This window comes from Abramis brama (assembly GCF_963993115.1).
Source record: "Abramis brama genome assembly, chromosome: 13".
NCBI classification, from domain to species: domain Eukaryota; kingdom Metazoa; phylum Chordata; class Actinopteri; order Cypriniformes; family Leuciscidae; genus Abramis; species Abramis brama.
In genome coordinates, this window is record NC_139975.1 from 7,097,861 (window position 1) to 7,123,839 (window position 25,979).

General features: G+C 37.8%; 1 protein-coding gene across 1 annotated transcript in view; it reads right to left on the reverse strand.

Annotated features, from left to right (window-relative positions):
* The window catches only part of nrg2b (neuregulin 2b), a 71,745-nt gene that overhangs the window by 38,010 nt on the left and 7,756 nt on the right, over positions 1-25,979 (reverse strand). The window contains exon 2 of the mRNA XM_084133232.1: positions 3,549-3,711. Within this exon, the coding sequence (XP_083989358.1) occupies positions 3,549-3,711 (163 nt within the window). The remainder of the gene's footprint in view (positions 1-3,548; positions 3,712-25,979) is intronic.

Consider the following 25,979-nt stretch of genomic DNA (forward strand, 5'->3'; position numbering starts at 1 on the left):
CACTGAAGAATAGTTTATCTAGACCCCAAGTGTATATAAACTTAGTCATATGTTTTTTTCTTTTATTCCATTCTCCACCCACAGACGCCTATGAGGGAAACATTGCGTGTTTGGGCCCACACACTCTCCCCTCTGAAACGCAGGCATCCCACGGTCCCATCGCGAGAGGAAAGCAAGGAAGGGAAATTACCCACAATTACCAGATGGAGCTTCCTTGAGATGGTAGATCAAAACCTGGTGCTGCTGAAATTCAGCAGAGAAGAATCTGTCACTCATTCTGACCCAAAAATTAAAACTCTGCCATCATTTACTCAACATCACGTCATTCCGAACCTGTATGACTTTCTTTATTCAACACAAACCTAATATTACAACCTACACCTGCACAAAATTATGTGGATAGATGAGTAAACTAAACTTTGGGGTCAGTACGTATTTTTTTGCTCTCCATTGTGCACGGCTCTATTTGTTGTGTTAGGATTACAAAGTTTAAAAAGTTACTTTCTTTACAGTCTAGTTATTTTTAGGCTGGCCTGCCTCAGCGGTTTAACAGTGCTCGTCAATGTCAAAACGATGGCCAATCAGATCAAAGAAGGCGGGGCTTACTGTTCACTGAAGACCAGTGCCAATTCCACTGGCAAGCTTTAGTTTTTACAGTGTAATATTTAAAGTCCCCCTAATGTTATCCCTTAAATGACATTTTTAAATGTTTTTTTCCTGTGAAAAAAATGCAAATGAGCCCTGCCTCCACTCTCGCACACCAGCTCAGAATACCTGATTCACTCGTTCAACTTTACTGTAGTAAACACTGCACAATGGCAAGTGGAAATACTGTTTTAATTCAGCAGTATATGTTTGAACCAGAAACAGGTTCAGATGAAGAAGTGGAAGAGTGAATTATACAGGCTCTTCTGGAAGTTGATGACGCATCAGAAAGATAATGCATTTTATGTATCACTCTCTACAACGTCGGACACGTAATGGTAATAAATATGATTAGCATCTTGCTTGAATACTAACGCAGTAAAACACATCTAAAACATAATAAAACTATTCTGTAATTTTATACTACTCTCATCCACTAAAATTAGGCATTTAGGTCAAAATGGATTATTGATGAAATGGCATGATGGAATATTGACAAAATTTAAAGGATATTTTCTTCAAATGACAAAAACAATGACTAAGACAAAAGTAAAATAAACGAGAACCAAACGTCGTGGGTTCGAGTGGGTTTAAAGGTGCAGTAAGCGATTTTTGAGAAACGTTATTGAAAGTGGATCCAACCGAGCAGCACAACACACTTGTAGCCAATCAGCAGTAGGGTAGTAGCGTGTCCACTCATGATGGGGGAGGAGAGAGAGAGTGAGCCAATCAGCAGTAGGGGGCGTGTCCACTCATGACGGGGAAGGAGAGAAAGAGTGAGCCAATAAGCAGTAGCGGACGTGTTCACTCATGATGGGGGAGGAAAGAATGAGCTAATCAGCAGTAGGGGGCGTGTCCACTCATGAAGGGGGAGGAGAGAGAGAGTGAGCCAATCAGCAGTAGGGGGCGTGTCCACTCATGAAGGGGGAGGAGAGAGAGAGTGAGCCAATCAGCAGTAGGGGGCGTGTCCACTCATGAAGGGGGAGGAGAGAGAGAGTGAGCTAACCAGCAGTGGGGGGCGTGTCCACTCATGATGGGGGAGGAGAGAGTGAGCCAATCAGCAGTAGGGGGCGTGTCCACTCATGATGGGGGAGGAGAGAGAGAGTGAGCTAATCAGCAGTGGGGGGCGTGTCCACTCATGATGGGGGAGGAGAGAGTGAGCCAATCAGCAGTAGGGGGCATGTCCACTCATGATGGGGGAGGAGAGAGAGAGTGAGCTAATCAGCAGTGGGGGGCGTGTCCACTCATGATGGGGGAGGAGAGAGTGAGCCAATCAGCAGTAGGGGGCGTGACCACTCATGATGGGGGAGGAGAGAGAGAGTGAGCTAATCAGCAGTGGGGGGCGTGTCCACTCATGATGGGGGAGGAGAGAGTGAGCCAATCAGCAGTAGGGGGCGTGTCCACTCATGATGGGGGAGGAGAGAGTGAGCCAATCAGCAGTAGGGGGCGTGTCCACTCATGATGGGGGAGGAGAGAGTGAGCCAATCAGCAGTAGGGGGCGTGTCCACTCATGATGGGGGAGGAGAGAGAGTGAGCCAATCAGCAGTAGGGGGCGTGTTCACTCATGATGGGGGAGGAGAGAATGAGCTAATCAGCAGTAGGGGGCGTGTCCACTCATGAAGGGGGTGGAGAGAGTGAGCTAATCAGCAGTGGGGGGTGTGTCCACTCATGATGGGGGAGGAGAGAGTGAGCCAATCAGCAGTAGGGGGCGTGTCCACTCATGATGGGGGAGGAGAGAGAGAGTGAGCTAACCAGCAGTGGGGTGCGTGTCCACTCATGATGGGGGAGGAGAGAGTGAGCGAGAGTCAATCATCAGTAGGGGGCGTGTCCACTCATGATGGTGGAGGAGAGAAAGAGTGAGCCAATCAGCAGTAGGGGGCGTGTCCACTCATGATGGCAGAGAAGAGAGAGAAAGAGAGCCAATCAGCAGTAGGGGGCGTGTCCACTCATGATGGCAGAGGAGAGAGAGAGTGAGCCAATCAGCAGTAGGGGGCGTGTCCACTCATGATGTGGGAGGAGAGAGAGAGATTTGAAGAAAGACTGTAGAAAGAGAGATGGCTGAGAGACATTACAAAAGAGAAAAGGTCAGAGGAATATCACTGGAAAAAGAAAGGTTATGATCAGCCCAGAGCTTTATAGGACCCGTGTTAATATTAGAAAAGCTTTTCAGCACTTAAGTGGGACGGCCTGGAAACGGATGCAGAGGTTGTGTTATTTCTGCTCAGTATTTACTCTTGTGTACTGTATGTTAATTCGTTCGTTCATCATCTTTGCTTTAATTTGCTTCGCTTCTGCTATGATAGAGAGGCATCCACTCTAGCATTGTGTGTTTGTGAATTTTGGGGGCAGAGCAATGAAGCGAGGGGTGTGTTTGTTTGGGTTGATTTAAAATATCAACAGTGTTCATCAATGATTCTAAGAAATCACTGCACCTTTAATACCCGACTGCAAAGTGCCGACAATATGCGAAAGTGCAAATAAGGAGGGATACATTTCTGTCTATTTCTCACACAAAGCTATTATATGATTGCGGGAGATTTGGATTATAGCGCGCAAGTTATTTGGACCAATTTAGAGCTCGGCAGCATTCTGTCTCTATGCTTTCATTATATGAAAAAGGGCTGTGTGAATATTCATTATAATTTCATAAAGAAACAAAATCATACAGGTTTGGAACAACATAAGAGCGAGTAAATGATGAAAGAGTTTTCATTTTGAGTGAACTGCTCCTGTCTGCATCTCTCTCCCTTCTGAAAATCTCTGAGTCTATTTACAAACTGGGACAATCTTCTGCTCGAGTTGATGGGAGATGTATTTTTAATACCTCTGATGCCAAGAATAGTTCTGCCAACGTATGAGTAGTGTGTTTGCTTGTGCATCTGTGCGTGTTTGATGAGTCTTACTTATTGGATTTGATTTTGACGTCTTTCCTCTTGCGGAGCTGGCTGCCATCTTTGTACCAGTTGAAGGAGGGGCTCGGGTTGCCCACGGCTTCACACTTGAGTGTCAACTTTTTACCTTCCAGGAGCCACTGAGAATCCATGGGCTTCACCTTCGGAGCTGACGCTACAGATGGAAAAAACAGACAGAGAGTGAGTGGAAAAGAAAAGAAAAGCAGGTTTCCCCATAGGACAAAAAAAGCAATTTTTTTTCCCCTTTAATATCACAGTTGTTTCTTGTAGACAGCAATGATATGCTTCTGCTTTGATTTATGCTGATTTAAATATATCTAATGTCATGAAAAACCTCATTATCCTAAGGAATTTATGAGGAACATCTGAGATAAAAGCTTACATTAAACATAACTGAGAACTTCAGTAAGGAGCAAACTATGTGCAATAAAGCTTTCCTTGGGGTGGAGGGCAGATTGACTGAGGTGACATGGGGAGAAGAAAGAGATATTACTGGAGAAAGAAAAGAGAAGGGAGAGAGGAAAGAGGAGGGACAGATGGAGGGAAGAAAGAGAGAAAGAAGGCATGACGGCTAAAAATGCAGAGAAACGTGTTGAGAGACAGACGCATACGGGAGGATGGAGAGAAGCAAATAGAAGAGTGGGAAGAAGGAAAGTGAGAAACGAAAGAGTGTGCGAGAGATTAATGGGGCTCATCTTCCAGCAGTTTACCACGGTAAAGTAATCCATCTAGCAATGAGAAACAAGCCCAATATTGTGAGCCATGTTATAACTATGAGCAGTTATAAAAATACAGTATATTTAGTGCAGCAAATAAGAATCACAGTTTACACACACACACACACACACACACACACACACACACACGCGCACACACACACACACACACACAATAATAATAATAATGCTACAGAGCTACATTTTTTTTTACATTTTCTTTAATTGTAATTCTTATTATTCTCAAAAGTAATTCTTATAAGACTCATTACTAACAATATTTTTACTGTGGTGTAATTTTATAATACTGCATATATTTATTATTTTTTTTATTTAAATTGTGTATTATAGTTTAGAATATGTTATTTATAATTTAAAGATATATATTTAATATCAAATATAATATTACAATATATAATTATGTTTTATATTATTTAAAGATGTACAATATATATGTAATATATAACATTAAATAATATATAATATTTTATTTATCTTTAAATTATAAATATATTCTTCTAAAAAATTATATATTATTAAAATCGCACATATTATATATATATATATATTATTTAAAGACAAATACCTGTAATACAATATATACTACATACTGTATATTTTATATATACTTGCGTATATTTATATATACATTTATGTGTATGGAGAACATGAGAATTATCACTGAGAACAAAAAAATTCAAACAAACAAACAGGGGAAATGCTGGATGCATTATGGTAATGCATAATTCATTATAATGCACAATAATCTAAATGGTCCTAATATTAGGTTTAAATTTTTCATGTAAAATATTTAGTCATTTATTTCCTTAGATTTTGAGGTGAAATATTGTAAATAGAATCCTCATGAAATAAAGGACTTAAGTTACAGTTTTGGACTGAAAACAACATGGAATAGCCGACTTTTCACTGTTTAACTGAGCGTGGCTCCATCTGTGGTTTTCTCCTTCTCTCTCTCTTTTCAGAGCAATACTTCATTCTGTCACATCCAGTGAAATCACACCTTCTTGTATCCAGATGCTTCTGACACACACACTCACACACAGACACACACACACACACACACACACACACACACTTCCGCATACACAAACATACACTCCAAATCTTTAATTCACACTTACACCTCTTCACTAAAACACATATAGTCCTTGTACAGTTAATGCACATGTACAGAAGCACACACAAGCATGTTTGACTTCTTATCACATGCCTGAACGTTGTAATTCCACTCGTGTGGACTCTGGAGTACAAGAGGAAACCTTTACATGTCCAAGAGAGACTCGGGTCTGATTGCTCTGTTAACAGAAACCCTATACTCCTGCTCACAGACAGCACAGTGAAAAGCCTCATTCTGAGTCCATCCAATCAGCTTCACTCATCAATAACAGCCAATCTGCTGCCTCGGCAACTAATAATTTACCAGGAATCTACCACTACTTCCCTGCACATCATTATTTTTTTAGAATTCATGTGCCTTTAATCAAAATAACTTCCCCTTCCTCTCGCAGTGATGTCACGTTTACTGGCGTGAGGGCGGGGCAACCTGTCACCAATTGAGATCCACCAATAGCAAACCACAACCATCCAATCAATTCTCCATGGACAAATTCAAGTTTCCAGATTTTTTCAGTTCCAGAAGCCGTTTCACTTGGATATACGTCACAATAGGGAAGAAAAGATGAACGCAACTTCTGTTTCATGCCAACTTTAAAACTAAAACTATTAAAATTAACTGAAATAAACCTGAAATAAAATAAGTATTAGATTAAAAGCTTAAACTATAAAACTTAAACAAAAATTACAAATATTTCCTTGTCAACTAACGTATAGCCAAGTTGAAGTTGAAGTACTAAAATTACTAAAAATAAAACTGAAATATATCTAAATTAAAGAAATCTTGAAAAAAAAAACCTAATCAAAAATTACAAAAGGACAACAAAATCATTAAAATTTAACTAAAAAGAAAAATAGCTAATTCAATGTATTAATAAATACTACAATAATATATAAAAAATACTAAAATAACACTGCTCTGTGCAATGCCAAAATATTTAGTTTGAGTATCCCAATAAGCCACAATAAGTACATGGCATTAAGTAAGAAAAATGCTTGACTTTGTTAGAATATCTGAGGAAAGGATTTTTTCTCTTTTCTATTTAAATGTACATGTGACTGGAAAAGACCCCAACCAGACTCAAACTTACCAGAGCATGTGCACTACCCATAAATCCCAGACGACAGGCACTGTATAGCAGGAGTTTCTTTTCTATAAACCACTAAACTATCAGCAACCCAAAGTGGAAGTATTGGGGACAAATGTCCAAAAGATGAAAGAATAAGAGGCGTTTCATGTTCATCATGGAGTTGATTTCTGCTTGATCAGTAAATCCAAGTATAAACACAAAGGCACGAACGCACACACTGATAACGGTGACAGCTCACATGAAAGATTGTCTTTTCCTCTCTCGGCCCAACGCTCTTTCTACTCGCTTTGATAGTTCTGGAAGTCTTTTATTAGAAATAGTATTTCCGTCCCTCGGTCCACTCTCTCTTCCTTCTTCCACAGAAACAAGGCCTAAGAGATGAAACTGACTGTCTGTCTGCAACAAGATCAGACCTCTTTCTGCAAATATTAAGGGAAAAGAGCTGTCTCTCCCTTTCAAAACTTTAACTTATCAAGCATGTGAACTTATAATCAAAATCGGGGGATCCAGACGTTAAAGTTTTATAATCTGAAACACACTGATCACACAAGTTTTCTTTTTTAAGAAGTCTCTTATGCTGAACAAGGCTGCATTTATTTATTCAAAAACAGTAATATTATGAAAGATTATTACATTTTAAATTTCAAATTTGAAATTTTCAGCATCATTACTCCAGTCTTCAGTGTCACATGATCCTTGCTCAGGAAAAAATGTTGAGCTGCCCTATTTTTTGCGGAAACTGGGATCCATTCTTTCAGGATCCTTTGATGAACAGAAAGTTCAAAAGAACAGCATTTATTTGAAATAGAAATCTTTTGTAGCATTTTAAATGTTTTTATTGTCATTTATTAGCTATTGATTGATTTAATGCATCTATGCTAAATAGAAGTAGTGTTTTTTCTAAATGCAATGCAATTGTTTTATTTTGTTGTGAACTTAGAATCGAACGACCAGGAGACTTGGTTGTTTCTTCAGCAGGATTCTTTATTGAGAACACAAGCTGTCGGTAGCTGCAGTCACCAAGTCTGACGTGAATGTTCGCTTACAGTTTATATACATTTAGGGGCAGGAACCGAAAAAGACAGGTTTAGGAACTGGTTTTAGACTGAGAGCATTGCCCACCCTAATCCACTCAGCATATCTATTCAAACGAATCGGCTTTGTTAAGAGTTTTGAATGATATTTTGTTATCTCTTGATTCTGGGGATTCTGTCATTCTAATTCTTTTAGATCTGAGTGCAGCATTTGATACTGTTGACCATAGTATTTTATTATCACGTCTTGAAAAGTTTGTGGGCATCCGAGGAAATGCTCTCAATTGGTTCAAGTCTTATCTTACAAATAGAACCTTTTCAGTTAGCATTGGAGGTTCTGTTTCATCTGTAACTCCTCTTGCCTGTGGCGTTCCACAAGGTTCCATTTTGGCTCCTACTTTGTTCTCATTATATATGTTACCGCTGGGATCAATTCTTAGGAAATATGGAGTGTCTTTTCATTTATATGTAGACGATACTCAAATCTATCTGCCTTTTAAACGTACTGACTCAAAGGGCCTGGAAACCCTTTTTGCATGTTTAAATGAAATACAATCCTGGATGTCCGCAAATTTTTTACATCTGAATGCAAGCAAAACTGAGGCTATTGTGTTTGGGCCCTCCATAGGAAATGGAAAAACCACCTTTAATGCTGCAAACCAATTTTGTGATATTAAACCTACCGTTAGGAGTCTGGGAGTTACGTTGGATTCCTCTCTTAAGCTTGATAAACATATAAACACAGTAGTTAAATCATGTTTTTATCACTTGAAGCTGCTATCCAGAGTAAAGTCTTTCTTATCACCATTAGAGCTTGAAAGAACTATACATGCATTTGTTCTGTCCCGCCTGGATTATTGTAATTCCTTATATGCAGGATTACCCAAGTTTTCTATTACAAGGCTTCAAATGGTCCAAAACGCTGCTGCCAGATTCCTAACTGGGGTCCGCAGACATGAACATATCACTCCAATTTTATTGTCGCTTAACTGGCTGCCGGTGCGCTATAGGGTTGACTTGAAATTATTGTTGCTTGTTTTTAAATCGTTACATGGTCTTGCACCTTCTTATTTATCCGAACTTATGACTGTGAATGTGCCTGGTAGATGTCTACGGTCCTCTAGTAATTTTAATTTGTCCCTGCCACATTCTCGATTAAAGTCGAGAGGGGATCGTGCTTTCGCTGTTATCGGTCCGAGGCTCTGGAATAGCATCCCCTCCTCGCTGAGATCGTTGACTTCCTTATATGAGTTTAAACTTAAACTAAAGTTATATCTCTTCGAACAGGCATTTCCTTAATTTTAATGTTTTATGTGGGTATGATTATATTGTGTAATTGTGATGTTTCTCCTTTTCATGCTTTCCTTGTTATGTAAAGCACAGTGGTCAACATCAGTTGTGTTTACTTGTGCTATATAAATAAAGTAAAGAAAGAAAGAAAGAAAGAACAAACACTGAGACCCGAGTACAGGACTGGCTGGACTTTCTTGCTAAAACACAAACTCCAAGAGTTTCAGTAAAACAGGACTGACCAGAGTCGTTTGCTAGAAAACTCTGATAATCATAATTTATACCTAACCTTAACATGCTAAATTCAATGTAAACCTAAATGAAACATTTTAATACATTTGCATTCCCACAATTTGATGTAACAAATGTCAGTGAATCACAAAGATCGCAACAGCCAACTAAAGAAAAGATTATTATTATCAATCAAAATGAAATTTTCAATGACCATTTCTTAAAATTGAAGAAAAAAAAAAATGTTGATTACATCCTAGCTTTTATGCATTTCAACTTTTACTTTAGTTGAAAATCAAAGTTCGGCTAGGGAACTCAAAGTTACAGCAAACCAATCCTTTGTCGGAGGAACAAAAATATATACTTTTAATGAAATAATAGCTTTAGAAAAATGCCAGACACAAGGCTAATGTAAGAGTCTAACATCAGCGTGTGTATGTGTGTGTGTGTGAATGTAAAGCTGCACAAGGTTGCAGTTGTGCATGAATGCTTTTGCTCAAATCAGCATTTTCTGATGGAGTTTTATCACCGACCACCCCTCTCTTTCTCCTTCAAGGTTAAAATGTACATCTGTCCAACGGAGCACGCACACACACCATCACACACACATATTATAAAGCAGAACACTGTGAAAATAAGCCGAATGAAGCCCAGACGCTCATATGACACGGCACAGAACAACATTAACACTCATTAACACTTGCATGGAGGAGCATCTGTTATATTACACAAAGCCTTCACACACTTCCTATTCATCAAACATGTATCACAGTTTCCACAGAAATGTTAAGATGCACAACTGTTTTCAACATTGATAATAATAAGAGATGTTTTTTTTATTAGAATGGTTTCTGAAGGATCATGTGACACTGAAGACTGGAGTAATGATGCTGAAGATTCAGATTTGATCACAGGAATAAATTACATTTTACATTAAAATAGTTATTTGAAATTTGAAATGTATTTTTGCAGCCTTAGTGAGTATAATAAACGTACAGTATAAGAGTATAAGAACCGACAACTAACCGACTGTCACTGTTAACCATCACATAACCGCATCTCTCTTCCAGAAGACTCAGCTGGAAAGATACCAGAAAAGACACTTCAGATTTTTATTAAAAACAAACCCATGGGGACGAAGCAGCGACTGTTAAACTTGTCCAGCAGTGGAGGAAGAAATCTGAATCTGAAAACAAAACTGATGTTGCAATAAGAAACAAAATGTGATATAAAACACAGCACTATCCACTGGGACGCTCGATAGAAAGCCAACAGTTACAGATAAATAAATCCTTTGTCGAAGGAAGAAAAATACATAAACTTTTAAAGAAATAAAGCAAAAAAAAAAAAACAGTTTATGGCTGGAGAAATATTTATGGATGTGGCAAAAAAACAAAAAAAGATAATTATAAAATAGTTTTTAGAAATCTGAGTGGATGAGCCAAATCCTATGTTGCAATATGAAAAAAAGCCCCGTCCGCTGCGAACGCACGACCCTCGCCATAATCTGAAGAAAGATCTTAATGTCTGCATGAACAATTGCGCTTTCCAGAAAATGTCAGAAAACAAAACACATGAAAAAAGAATAATCACAAATGAGATCTCTCATATTGCTCTACAGTTTCTCAGAGACGGCTCTCAGATTTTCTCCTGACAGAAGACATTAGTCGCTTGTCTCATCTAGAGTTCCAGAAGAGATATCAAGAAGCTTTTCAAATTAGCTCAAATTTGCCAAAAGATAGCAAAGTCAAAGATCTCAATATGAACTCAAGCATTTCTTATCACATTCTTTCTTTTTATAGCTCTATACTCTTACTTTATGATATCGCTCTATAGAAACTTGATTCTCATTGGTCAAATATTTCTGAATAATGACAATGTATAAGTGAGCTAATACAATAATTTCCATTCAGATCAGTATTTGATGCCCTTGTTTTTACTTATTTATTTGTAAAACTGTCTCTTATTGTTTTTATTTTGCTTCAATAATCATCTAACTGTATATTATCTTGTAAATATCAATGATCATATCATTTGAACCTTTTTAACCTATGGTAGTTTAGAGAAAATGTCAGAGACAAAGTTGATACATTTCACTGCCGTTCAAATGTTTGGGGTCAGTAAGATAAAAAAAAAACAACAAAAAAAAAAAACTTTTAATTAATCAAGCATTAATCAAAAGAGAAAATGCTGTTTTTATTAGTATTCATTAAAGAATCTTGAAACAATGCATCATGATTTCCACAGAAATATGAGGCAGCATAACTGTTTTCAACATTAATAATAATAAGAAGTGTTTCTTGAGCATCAAATCATCATATTAGAATGATTTCTGAAGGATCATGTGACACTGAAGACTGGAGTAATGATGCTGAAAATTCAGCTTTGATCACATGAATAAATTACATTTTAAAATATATTAACAGAATATTAACATTATTTTATATTGTAATAATATTTCACAATATTACTGTTTTTACTGTGTTTTTGATCAAATAAATGCAGCCTTGTTGAGCAGAAGAGACTTCTATCAAAAATCTTGTAGTGTAAATAAAACAGAACTCCATTAATGCAAGAAAAATCTCTCTGGGATGTAACTTTTCCCTGCATGGGAACAAACCTATCTCATAGTGCAAAACGGCAGAATGTCTCAGCAAACGCAGAGCTTGTGATAGAAAGTTTCCACAGTTCTCTGGAAACAAGGTCAAATTTAACATGCTTTAGACGGCTTGCAGTTTTCAGTTCAGCTTTACGCCAGAGCTCAGATATCCCACGCCTTTACTCTTTCCTTCACACACACAAACACACGCCGCTCATTCTCCACAGCTTAATCGCAGCACTTGCACACTACAAAAAAAATCATTTTCTCAATCAGCATTTCAGTGTTTTCCAGTAAAAATATCGAAACTTTTTTTACCCGAGAAATGTCCCCGAGAAGCAAACCTGCGTAAGACTTTCAGAGAATCAATCTTGAATTAAGTGTACTTGTCTTACCCCACTGGCACTTTTGTCTTATCTTGCGCATAAATCTAATGAAATATATGCTTAAAGTACTTTAGCTTTAAATATTAGATTACTTTGCATGATTAGATATGCTTACTGTAAATCAAAACAGCACAACTGATTAATAAAATGATTTTTCTGCAGTGCACACGACATCTCACCCCTCTTTTTTCCCTCCCGTGGTCCATCTTTCCTTCTCCTGTCACTCTTTCTCCTTTGCTGCTCTTTCTCTCTCATCCTCCTGCAGTTGCGGTAGCTGATCTCCCTCATGCTGAGACGGGATTATGAAGAGTAAGCTATGAAGACAGGACGTGTGTGTGTGTGTGTGTGTGTTTCCACACTATAACTGTGTAGGACAGTCCCACCCCTCATCACACTCAGCAGGGATACACCTACTGATAGGTGGGGAGTGTTGGGAAATTTTTGGAAAGAAGAGAAACAAGTTACGAGCTCACAAGAGAGGACAGAGTACAGAGAGACAAACAGAGAAAGAAACAAAAGATCCAAGCTGGGGAGAGAGCGTATGTTGTGTAGACATGGGAACATGGATGAGAAGAGATAATTAGAGGCTCCATTAAGTATATCTGGGACTCGTGGGAGAATAGGAGATAAAACCAGCCATAGATGAATCTGGATCAGAGTCTAAACAAAATAACACAAAATACAAAGTATAGCTCACCGGTTCAAGATCTAAGCTGGTAAATGTACAGAGTCCTGGTTAATAACCTTAACCAGCAAGGCATTGTTGGTGCATAGTTACATTGGTTCAAACTTGCTGAAAGGAATATGAACAAACAAGTTCATACCAGCTTTAGTTGATTAAAATATGTTTTGGGTTGAATACAATGGAAATGAAATACAAAGGAAAAACTAAGCAATGGAATCAAATGGGACAATCAATGGGAACGTTTTTTTAAAAAGGATAAATTGATCAAAATGACCACAAAGACATTTATAATGTTTCAAAAGATTCCTATTTCAAATAAATGCTGCTCTTTTGAACTTTATATTCATCAAAGAATCATGAAAAAAACAAAATGTCACGGTTTCCACAAAAATATGAAGCAGCACAACTGTTTTCAGCATTGATAATAATAATAAATGTTTCTTAAACATCAAATCATCATATTAGAATGATTTTTGAAGGATCATGTGACACTGAAGACTGGAGTAATGATGCTGAAAATTCAGCTTTGACATCACAGGAATAAATTAAATTTCAAGATATATTTCAATAGAAGTTGTAATATTTCACAATATTAAAAGCAGCCTTATTGAGCATATAAGCTACTTCTTTCAAAAACATTTAACTGTAAAGTACTTTTTAATGGATCAAAACTCCCTACATTGGATTTAAGTTAATCCGCCAAGAACAGTAGTCTCACTTTATAAGGACAATTTACAACTTTAAAGGCTAATTTTTCATCACATTTCTACTTTTAAACTCTCTGCTGTATTTAACCCTTAGACTTCCATTAGCTGCATTACTGCAGAATCCATTTTCCTTTGTTTTTACAAACTGATAGATTGACTAGTAATTGACAGCCACAGATGTTGCCAATAGAGCTTAATTTGTTTTTAACCTAAAGCATTCCTTTAATTGGGTTTCATCTAGAATGACAAAACAAAAACAAAAAACAGATTTGCATTTTTCGTGTACAGACGACAACGTCGTCAAAACGATTCTCGTTCATACGGATCCTCGAAAATGACTAAAAACGCTGTATTCTGCTGCCAGGCCAGTAGTTGGCGATGTCACTTTGTAAAGAAACACTACATGCCTATAGACTGATAGTCACCACAAATTCCTGTTTTTGTAGTTTAAAGAAGACTTGACAAAAACTTGCACTATGAAACCAGTTTTCAAAAGTTTGCGTTTTCAGGACGTTTTCCTGATACACCATTGTCGCGTAACTAAATGGCCAAAACGCATAAAAAAGTTTTCCATTTTTAGTTAGTAAAGAAAATAATATTGTGTAACACAATATTGTGTAAACAGCCCCTAAAAACCACATAAAACAAGCCACTATGTAAAGCTATGTTAACTGTTTTTACAAGCAGGGACTGACGCAAACTTAAAAGAGTTGTGTAAATCCTCACATAGTTTCCAGTGCGTTCATCTGGCAGATCCTAACAGGGCCGCGGTCAGGACAGGCAGGTGAGCGGTGCTGTGTTAACCTGGAGTGTACAGAGGTCACTCATGTACATCTGTTAAAAAAGTGCCCTATCCTCTGTAACCCTTTAACGACCTTGCAGAGACACATCTGTGATCTCATCTCCACTGCAGTCCTCATTACGACCCTGAGTATCTGCAATTTAGCTATCAATTTACATTAGTGTCTCATTGCCTATCTCTCTCTCTTTCTTCCACAAAAGATACAAACTATAAGGATGGGAGTAGTTGACTAGCTCGTCCAGAGAGTCTATTTAGCTTTAACATTTAGCAACGGTGCATTAAATGGGTGGTATAATACCCTTTTTTACAATATGTAAAATAAGTCTCTGTTGTCCCCAGAGTGTGTATGTGAAGTTTTAGCTCAAAATACCCCACAGATCATTTTTACAGCATGTTAAAGTTGTCCCTTTTTGAGGGTCAGTAAAAACTCATTGTTTCCGTGTGTGTCCCTTTAAATGCAAATGAGCTGCTGCTCCCGGCACAGAGGGCGGAGCTTCAAGAGCTTGCGTGTTAGCAGCTCCGATTACCTCACGCAAACAAGCACTAAAATGTCAGAAACTGTTCTGTCTTTTTATGTTTAAACTGGAGTCGGACAATGATGGAGAGACTCAAGAAGAAGTGACAACATGTAGAATGCAACAGGACGTTTCTGAATGGTTAGTTGATGAATTTATGTTGCTGATGTGGAGTTAACTATCTTCAAGTCTTTGATTAGCATATTCTGTCATGATAATCTAGAAAATCACTCGTGTGGGAACTGTTGTAAGATGTCTAGAGAGTGACATGCTATTGCATTTGTGTTACGTACTGTATTGCATTTGAAAAGACGAATGCGACAGCTTGAGCAGACTCACAAATATGCTCGACTACAACAACTCTTCCTCTTCTCAACATGGACTGCGTGTTCCCGGGGGCGGGGTTTATGTAAATTCTAGTGATGTCACTAACCCGGGAGGAATGCCGTGTAGTCCCTTCCAGCGTTTTGTTGTAGTCCTTAAAGGTCCCGTTCTTCGTGATCCCATGTTTCAAACTTTAGTTAGTGTGTAATGTTGCTGTTAGAGCATAAATAATATCTGTAAAATTATAAAGCTCAAAGTTCAATGCCAAGCGAGATATTTTATTTAACAGAAGTCGCCTACATCGAACGGCCCGTTTGGACTACATCCCTCTACTTCCTTCTTTAATGACGTCACTAGAACCGTTTTTTGACTAACCTCCGCCCACAGGAATGCTCCCTCAACTCTACCGAAATTCGTTTATGTACTTGCGCACTTCTTATAACTTACTGTGTTTACTCAGCTCTTACGGTGATTTTCTGGAAGTAAAACTGACACTTCATCTTTTGTGTGATGTACAATAAACTTTATTAAACTCATCAGTATATGTTTGATCAACATTCGGACAGCAGACTTGTAGGCTATTAATAATGGATACATACAAGCAGATGACAAATACGTTATAATAACCGTAATTAAACTACTAAACTATACCTGTTCCATCTCTATACAGCACTCTGACTCTGTAGGCATTATTGTCCGACTCGAAATGAACACTGTTACTGAGAGTTTCTGATATTATCATCATTCCTTGAGGTGATATTGTCCTGAGAGACTGAGCGCGAGCTTGTGAGGCTCCGCCCCCTGTGTCGTCCAGCAGCAGCTTATTTGCATTTAAAGGGCACACACTAAAACAGCGCGTTTTTCTGAGCCCCAAAAAATGACAATTTAAACATGCTGTAAAAAATGATCTGTTGGGTATTTTGAGCTGAAACTTCACATACACACTCTGGGGACATCAGAGACTTATTTTACATCTTGTGAAAAGGGGCATAATACGGGACCTTTAAAAAACGATTTCTTTAAATGCAAATATCTCCCTTTGCTTTGAACTTTGAGCATTGTAACTTTGCAGATGTTGTTTATGCTCAAACAGCAACATTACACACTAACTAAAGTTAGAAAAGTGAAATCATAATCAACCACCCCTTTAAAGGGGATGAATTTCAAGATGCAACTTCTCAGTGAGGGTTTTAGTGTGCTGACAGCATACAGTGCTTTAAAATAACAGTAACCTTTGTACAAACAGCATGTTGGAACCCCTTCTGAGAAGATGCATCTCTAAATTCATCTCCTTCAAAGTGGCTCACCTCTAAATTCATCTCTGCATGAGATATTAAGACTTGTTTCAGATAAATTATCTTTAAAGGGGCTATATGAAAGAATTATTTATGTATTAATAATTGTATTAATCACTTTTTTATCACCAATGTGTGAACAGCTTGTAATGAAACGAGACCTTCCCCAACTTCCTAGGTTGTTTATGAAAGAGACTGACTTTTATGTGATGTTTTTTTGCCAGGAAAATCAAAAGGATGTGACGTTTACGTGTGCTCCCGAGAGCCTCTCTTCTGTTCTATGAAAGCGTGCACCACATATTTACATATTACTCATCTAAACGTCGCTCTCAGCAGCGTAGACGGCGTCTGGATGTTCGTTCATACTGCTGCAAATGTGTTTCCAACTTCTTTTTACTTCTAAGCTAAGAATGAGTATTTTAGGGTGTTGAATCACGTTCATTCTCTTGTACGTTATGTGTGCATGAGTGCGAGCGCGAGCAATAAGTTGCTAGCTGCAGTTCACTTAACGGCCACCTGTGTCACTAAAAACATGGGTTTCTGAATTCTACATATAGCCCCTTTAATATGAGCGTATTATACTTATTACTTGTATTAAAAACTTACACTCTGAAAACAAGTCTTAATATCTTATGCAGTTTTGCTTCTTAAGTAAATTTCTTTTAAGTATATTTTTAGATTTTTTAATTGAAAAACATGTCATGTTTTTAAGAAAATAGTTTACATTTAAAAATTTGCTTCAAGACACGTGTTCTGTTCCACTATATGTTGATCTTCAACCTCAAGGTTGTCAAACTAAATATTAAAGGCACACTATGCAGTTTCCATTTTTGTCAAACAGCGACCCCTAGAGTCGCTGTGGAGTTCTTGTATTTAACGTTACTGTCGTAAATACCACTCACGCAGATTCTCGCTTTCTTTTCCTTGACTCTTCCGACCGCGCTTTCTTCGTCGACTCTGCCCTGATTCACGTCTGAAATGCGTGCTAGTGTCTTCCATAGAGGCTGCTTCAAATATTGTTGATGTACGTGACGTCGTGCCGTAAAGCAAGTCGTGATTCTCAGAAGATTTGTCGGGGCGCCATCTCTCAAACCTGCATTGCTGGTTTTGCAAGATCTCTGAGGTGGGACAGGCCAAAATCATAATTTTAAAGGGATTAATTTGATGTGTTAAGACTTTACTCTTCGGTTAACTTTATTTAGATAATAGTTTATTTAACATGCTATACAAAAGAAACAAGACACTCATGGAAGTGCCAACTTTGCACATCACCAGTACTGCTTCCCGGACCGGTACACATCAAAACATAACATAACTCACTTCTGCTGTGAAAACCAGCAATACATTAAACATTTTTGAGTATTCACACTGTTTTTCTTCTTCCAAGATTTGAGAAACACAGTGATGGTAGTGGCCAAGTGCGATCTTTGTTTCTACATATGCGATATAGTGAGTTGTTTAGATTTTCACTCTTTCTATAACCGGAATAGCTTCTGTCTCCTGAGACCCTCTTTCTCTCTCCCACCTTCAATCTAGGAAGAAAAGACCTGGGCCATACTGACACTAATACTTTGGATGAAGTGAAACTCACCCAAGTGTGCATGTGCACACACACACACACACACACACTTAATTGACATACACACTCATTCTCTCAGAGGAAACAGAAAAAAAGGATGAACAGTGAGCTTGATAAGAGTAACATGAAAGCTTGTCTGAGACACGCCTGAAAGAGCAGCAGTAAAGAGCTAATATCTGGTGTGTGTGTGTGTGTGTGTGAGAGAGAGAGAGAGAGAGAGAGAGAGAGTGTGTGTGTGTGTGTGTGTGTGTGTGTGTGTGTGTGTGTGTGTGTAGTTTAGGGTCAAGTCTACAACACAGCCTTTCTGTCAACTGCATTTATGTGCCTTTAAATACACAAGCATTTATCTTAATAAGGTATTAATTTTAATAACAATTTATCTTAATAAAGACAGCTCAGACTTGTATATTGTTTTATATACAGTCAAAACATTTTTTTTTTTTTTGCATTTATATAAATTATGTGCAGTAGTTCACTTCTCTGACAAATTTTGTCCCACCAGAAAGTCAGTCCCTCACACACATAAGCTCGACATATGGCCATACGTGACTTGGGTGCAGTGTGTGACTTGGGGTCCAGCTCTCTGTGACACTTGTGTGTGAGTGAGTGAGAGAGAGAGAGAGACAGACTGTCAGACAGACAACAGACCAGAATGAATGTGCACAATGATACTGACAGCCAAAAGAGGGCATCTCTCTCTCTCTCCCTCCCTCACTTTTTCCATCTGTTTGTGTCAGAGGGAATCTGTAGCTATCTGTTTAAAAGGGGGAAAAAGCACTAGATGACAAATCTTGCAAGAAAGAGTTAAACTGTAGTGGAAGTTGAATTTATTCAAATGTTTCAAATGGTTAACAATTCAAATGTTTCCATGTCTAAACCACTGATGACTGTTTTGCATGACTTTATGAAACAGATGACATGGTTAAGATGTCCAAGAATCGCAAACAGATTCTGATTCACACTAGCAGAGAGCTCACTTTAAAACCAAAGGTAATGTTAAATACATATACAATACACACGTCCTTAGACAGATTGGATAGGACAGCAAAGGAAGCCCACAGAGAAAGAGAAACAGACAGCATTGAGACACGAGAAACCACAGACTGCTATTATGTGTCAGAGAGAGAGAGAGAGAGAGAGAGAGAGAGAGAGAGAGAGAGAGAGAGAGAGACTGGCCTAATAAGTTGGCTTAAGATAATTCCACCAAATAGAGAGAACATACTGGAAAAAGAAAATCATTGCTCATGCTTACATAATATCACATACAAGAGTAAAAAAATAAGAAATGTACTATTTATCACATTTTTAAACTGTCTGGTAGTGTTTATAATGCCACACTGCCAAATAGTAATTAAAAAGATAGAAAAGGAAATAAATTGTGACCAGTTGCATCCCCTAAAAAATATACTATGCCTTATAAATTCATACTGTTTAACCCAAAGTTGATCAAATACCCATATATTGTATATTGTTAATTTAATATATATATATATATATATATATATATATATGGTATTAATAATGAAAAAATATTACAAACACACATTTTTGTTTCATGGCTTTCTTATCACGTGACATCAAAATGTGTTCATATTGATATGCCGGACAAATGCTTTATACACGTGTGTGTGTGTGTGTGTGTTTGTGTGTGTGTGTGTGTGTGTGTGTGTGTGTGTACTCAGTATTTGATCAGACTGCATGCAGTTTCACAAATACATACTGTGATCATATACTGAGTACATATATATATATATACTGTATATATTTTTGGTGAAGCTGCATGCATCAAATACTGAGTCATGACAGGGATATTTGAAAATGTTGGCCATTATCACTTAGTATTAGTTTAGTCATCACGACACTCTCGAGTGTAAATTCTAGCTGAGAGCATTGCATTGTAGGATACAATATTCCACACAGTGTGTTCTGGTTGTACAGTGTATACTGCATGTTTTGGCAAAATGAGTATGTCACACTGTGTACATGTTGCAAACTGTAAAAACAGAATAAGTAGTATGGCAGTGTGCCATTGATTCAGAACATGCCCATTGACTGTAGAGTCTTGAAATGACTCTTAACCGCTGATCTCTCCACCTACAGTGTTTGGGAGAGCACTACATGTGCCCTCTCACTGTCAGGAGGGAACTGAAAGCACATCAAGCCTGTGCATTAATGGTGATTTGGAAATTCACATTCATGACAGCAGAGGTAAAAAGTACACTATCCAACTAGGTTTTAAGAAGAGAGTTATGCTTGCACACCCATACAAAACTTGCCACTAAGGTATTCAGGGTGGTTGCCAGGGAGGTGACACGCAGTTGCTAGGGTGTTCTGGGTGGTTGCTAGAGCGTTGCTAGGTGGTCCAAGTCAAAACAACCCACTTAAGTTTCTATGGCATTCGGGCCTCTACTTCAGTGCAAGTGTGTGAGGGTTTTTTCACTCGGTTTTATCATGCAAATCGAACAAAATCCCTTAAAATCAAGCACAACTAATTATTTTTAGGTGATTAGTTTGCAGATAAACTTTTGCCATTTTTCTCTCATTTAATGCAGATTACAACAAAAACCCTGTTCCATGTAAGCATCTTGTGTTCAACAACACACTTTACTAACAACTGATCAGAACATCCAACCGTAAATTGCTCTGGAATGACTTTGTCTGGAACACTAATATTTTGCCATTTAAAAGGACCAACACTAAAGTAAGTTAGCTGGAAAAATAATTATTTTTGGCAGCCTCTGGGACATGCAGGCACATATGAAAATAAACCACTCCATGTGAGAGCTGCAGTGCCATGACAGGGTTTATTTTCCAGCCTGTCACAGTTCATTCCTCACATGGGGAATGCTGGAAAGTGGGAATATAACATTTTGAATATTAAATTGGGGCATGGTGCATCATACATATGAGTGAATTGGTTATGCAATTCCTATGATTTTGCCAAAGCTTGTTGTTCCTGGAACAATATTCCTGTCAAGGTCCATCAGTAACACTATCCCCAACCATTACCATAATCTAATACAATCTCAAAGAAATTATAGTTACATGTAAAAAAAAAAAAAGCAAAAAAAAAAAAGCAAAAAAAAAAAAAAAAAAGCAGTTTTTGTTATACAGATTTACTATATACACTAAACACTCTAAAAAATGCTGGGTTGTTTCAACCCATGTTTGGGTCAAATATGGACAAACCCAACCAAGGGTTTACATTTTTAAATTCAAATTTACACCCAACGGTTCCGTTTGTTCATATTTGACCCAAACATGGGTTGAAACAACCCATCATTTTTTAGAGTGCAGTATAATATACATGAGTGTACTGTATGTATGCAGATAAAGTTGGACATAATATATAGCCAACTTTGCATAGACAGCTGTGTGATAATACAGTTTAAATACATAGAGAAGATGCTGAATGTTGTGTAAGCGATGTGTGATGTGATAGTAGGATAACTCTGCCCTACTGGAACCGAACACACACCACCAGCCAATCAGACCGTCCGATCTCCTCCAGCCTTCCATCAAGGATTGCGCTCTCAAGGTCAGCTGACTTGCTCTTTTCCCTTACACCCACACACACTTACTCTTTCATTCTCACATAAGTCCTCTCTCGCTCCATCTTTCACACACTTCTCTCCCCTCCCCCCGACTTGGTTCTTGCCCTCCAGAAGCGAACGGATCGCTCATATCTGCTTTAACAAGTGCTGTTATTCAGCACGAGCAATTTGTAGCAAAGCACTCAAATCAAACGCTGTAACACCGACCTGCCTGACCACACACACAAGCGCGCACACACACACACACACACACACACACACACACACACACACACACAGACACACACACACAAGCATATCATATATAAATATCATTGTCATAGTTTGTGTTTGCACACAGTGCAAGACACATTTGGTCTGTTTATTATTATTATGAGACTGCAGATTTCCATTTTTGTGTAAGACAGAAACACCTCTATCTGTGTGTGAGATCAGTGTGATATCTGCAGCACGCAGCTGTCACCATGGTAACCACTCTAGAGAGAGAGAGAGAGAGAGAGAGAGAGAGAGAGAGATAGTGAGCGAGAGAGAGAGAGAGAGAGAGAGAGAGAGAGAGAGAGAGAGAGAGAGAGACATAGACAGAATAATTGCACAATTAAACAATTAAAGCAGCAGCTAAAACGTTCTCCAGTGGACGCTGGTACTGCCGCTCCATCCGTCCCGCAGTTAAAAGGAACAATGAGTGAAACGGTGACCTTTGACACGTACATCGCTCCGGTGAGCAGCTTTCTGCTCTCTCCGGGTCTCCTGTCACCTCTCCAGGGTGGAGGAAATAAGAGTTCACTACTCGATAGCACCGGCAGCACACAATTTCACTCAAGAGCCATTGTGACTGTGAGTTTAAACACACACACATACACACACCTGATTCATTAGTGTTACAAAATCCATCACTATATTTGTACTCTCACTTTCTATTTCCAATTTTAGCTATTTTACATACCTGAGCTATAAATAATAGAATTCATATTTTCTCATTTTATTTGTCTTATCTTATTATTTTAGTGTAAATGAAGTAAAGCTGTGTGTTAGGATGACAAAAGTTACATTTTTAGGCTGCTCTGCCTCAGCTGTCTAACGGTGCTCATCAATGTCAAAATGATCGAGATGGCCAATCAAATCAAAGAAGGCGGGTCTTACTGTCACTATCACAAAGCAACCAGAGCTTGTGGAAAGATGTAAGTAGATGTAAGTAATAGATAACTGTTTTACGATAGAAATGTTTAGCATCGACAGTAATAGACTATCTAGTGATGCAAACTACTCAACTTTTTATGAAATTTAGAATTTCAAATATGCGATCATGATTCATATAATTCTTAAATGAATGTGAAGAGATAAGAAACGTTTGCATTTTTTAAATATTAGAAATACATATAAAATAGTTTAGATTGATTATTTCATGACTACTATTAGACCTAGAACTTATTTGACCACTTTTATTTATTAATTCCCTTAAATACATTTTAATCCTTAAATAATTTAATTCCATTATTATCATTATTATTTATTGAATAATAAAGTCTTACTTTGATACGTTCATTTTGTTTGGACAACCACATCTTGTTTTCTAACATTAACAAAATTCAGAAAAAGAAATTGAAAAAAAATAAAATAAATTGTTACCACAGTAATGTAACGCTGGTTAACACAATAAATGTTCCAGGAATAACAGCAAATAGTAAAAGATTTGAAAAAGAAGTGAGCTTGACCACCAAAATTGGGTGCCGACGGTCTTTCAATCCACCCAAACTCACATCCAGGTCTTAGATTTACAGTTAGTTTCTTATTGAATATCCTGTTTCACTATATAATATGTCAACCAAGGCTGCATTTATTTGACCAAAAACAGGAATATTTTAAAATATTATTATTTTGATGCAAGGCTGAATTTTCAGAATCATTACTCCAGTCTTCAGTGTCACATGATCCTTCAGAAATCAATCTAATATGATGATTTGCTGCTCAAGAAACATTTATGATTATTATCAATGTCAAAAATGGTAATTTTATGAATAGAAAGTTCAAAAGAACAGCATTTATTTGAAACAAAAATCTTTTGTAAATTTATAAATGTATTTACTGTCACTTTTGATCAATTTAATGCATTCTTGCTGAATAAAAATTTCCACAAAAAAAAAAAAAAAACTTACTGAAGAAAAGAACGACGAACCCTCATGACTTTACTATTATTTTACAGTAGTAAGTACAGGTTCATGTAGTAACTGTGGTGTTTTGGTGGAAACTATAGGACCTATTTTTGTAAGGTACTGTAAGATGAGGTGCAGCGTGTGCTTTACACATGGGATCTATACTCCATAACATATGGAGTCCCAATGGAGCCCGCAGAGGAAAACCAGCTGCTAATTAAAACAAAAAAAGAAAGAAAAAGTTGACACAGCAGGTCTATCTGAGCCAAACGAGAAGAGCTTACACTAGCATCACCTCCACATAAGCACCCCATCACAGCATATTAACACTACCTGAGTTTAAGACTGGCAAAGACACTCACGCAAACTATGTTTTACATACTCTCAATCACATTCTCTATGCAAACACATGAACACAAATGCAAACTATGCATTTAGAAATATGTCAGACAATGTGCATTTCTATGTGTTGAAAGGTTTTCATTTCAGTTCAACTACTGTTGTGCCGAATAAATAGTTAAACAGCAGAGAGCAAATTAAGAGGGGGGTCAACATGTTTTATAGCTAGGTATTTGAATAACAACACATTTGGTTTAATGGCACTAGTGTTGACAGGTCTGTGCAAAAAAAGTAGGTCAAAAATAGCCCAATGCGATTTTCTCCATTGGGCGGCCGAACTCTCCACTGATTTGGGGGGTGTTGGAGCACCAAAATCGTACTGGGGTGGAAATCAACCCACGGCAACAATTTAAAAGTAGCCCAATTGACCGTTCGCAAAGACCAGCCCCCTTTAGTTACTGCTGCTATGTCGACGCCGCTCTCACGCCACACCATGTTCTCACGCAGTGAAACATACATCGAGGAGCAGAGAGGACACTGACAACACGCTGACAGACAGGACAGACCAGGATACTTCTGATATGAAACAAAGTCTCAACTTTCAAATTTGGTCTTTTTTTAACGAAATTTAAACAATAAATACCGTTTTGTGGCTCTTTAATGTGTCTGACAGATTGCTGTAGAGCCTCAGCTAAAGCTGCTCGTTAACCGATCATCTCTTCCTTCTCTACAGCATCAAATAAACATGAATGAACATCAGAAGGAATGTTGTTTTAACCGCGGAAAGACGTCAGTACACTCCGTTTTTCAAGTTCAAATGCACCAACGTTAATCTATTAACTCTCCTGACTGCTTTGTCGGATAAAAATGGCAGATTCGGTGGATTGGTCAGATCGCCTGTCAATCAAACTCCCCGCGAAGGGTCAATTCCATGGAAAACATAGCACAGACATCTGAAGGAAACTCTATCGCCCCCTTGAGTAGGGAGGTCTGTTACCGCCACAGCAATCAGACCTCTAACTAATGCCAAAAGATCTGGTAACCATTGCAGTTTATTACAGTCAGTCAACCGCCCACAAGAGGAGAGCAACATGCACAGCGACAAACTAGTTCTTATTTTTATATTTGTTTTTAACAATATACTATATATAAACTATATTTCAAAATATCATGTTGATAAATAGGTACCAGTGCTTTTTCAACATGTTCTCTGTGTGAAGTGTGACTTACACACCAAAAATATACTATCAAAGTCACTTCTGTGATGCCACGGCACTTAAGTTTGCATATGAACGGTGCAACCAGTTATATTAAGGATATGCAAAACTATACATTTCAAGTTAGTGGACTGCCTGATCGACTAGTTGAATAATTGCTTGTGAAAAGTGTATGTTTAAGCTGGTTTATGGTTCACCTGACCCTGATCTGATGCGTTTCTTAGGGAGCGTTAACAAAAGAAGTGGGTAAATATATTAGGGCCCTATAAAATCCAATTTATTTGATCCGAAACTGATTTTTTTTTTTCATGTTTAACTTGTCTGTCATGTTTTATACAAGTCCCCGGTTTTCCCACGGAACTGGGCTACTTTTACATTGTTGCCGTGGGTTAAAGGTCGCTCCCCCATTTTTATAACTAAATTCTGCAATTCTGTCCATGTTTTCTACATCGCAGAAATCTATACGTGGTATAGGACATGCAATCTGATTAAACAGAACACAGGAATCACAAAATGCATAAAAAAACTGGAATATTTTTAACTGAAAAACAAAACTAAAAATGAAACGCTAACGTTGGGGCATGGATGAGGGTTTTGCAGTGTTAACTAACAAATAAAGCACAGGAAGCTTATTAAAGCACAAGTGCTAAAAATATCAAAGCTAAAAATATATACTAAAAAATCTAGACCTCACTAATTGACTAGCTGAATATCCTGACCCATCCCTAGTTAATATGGGGACCAAAAATACACGTCGCAGATGCAGCGTGTGTG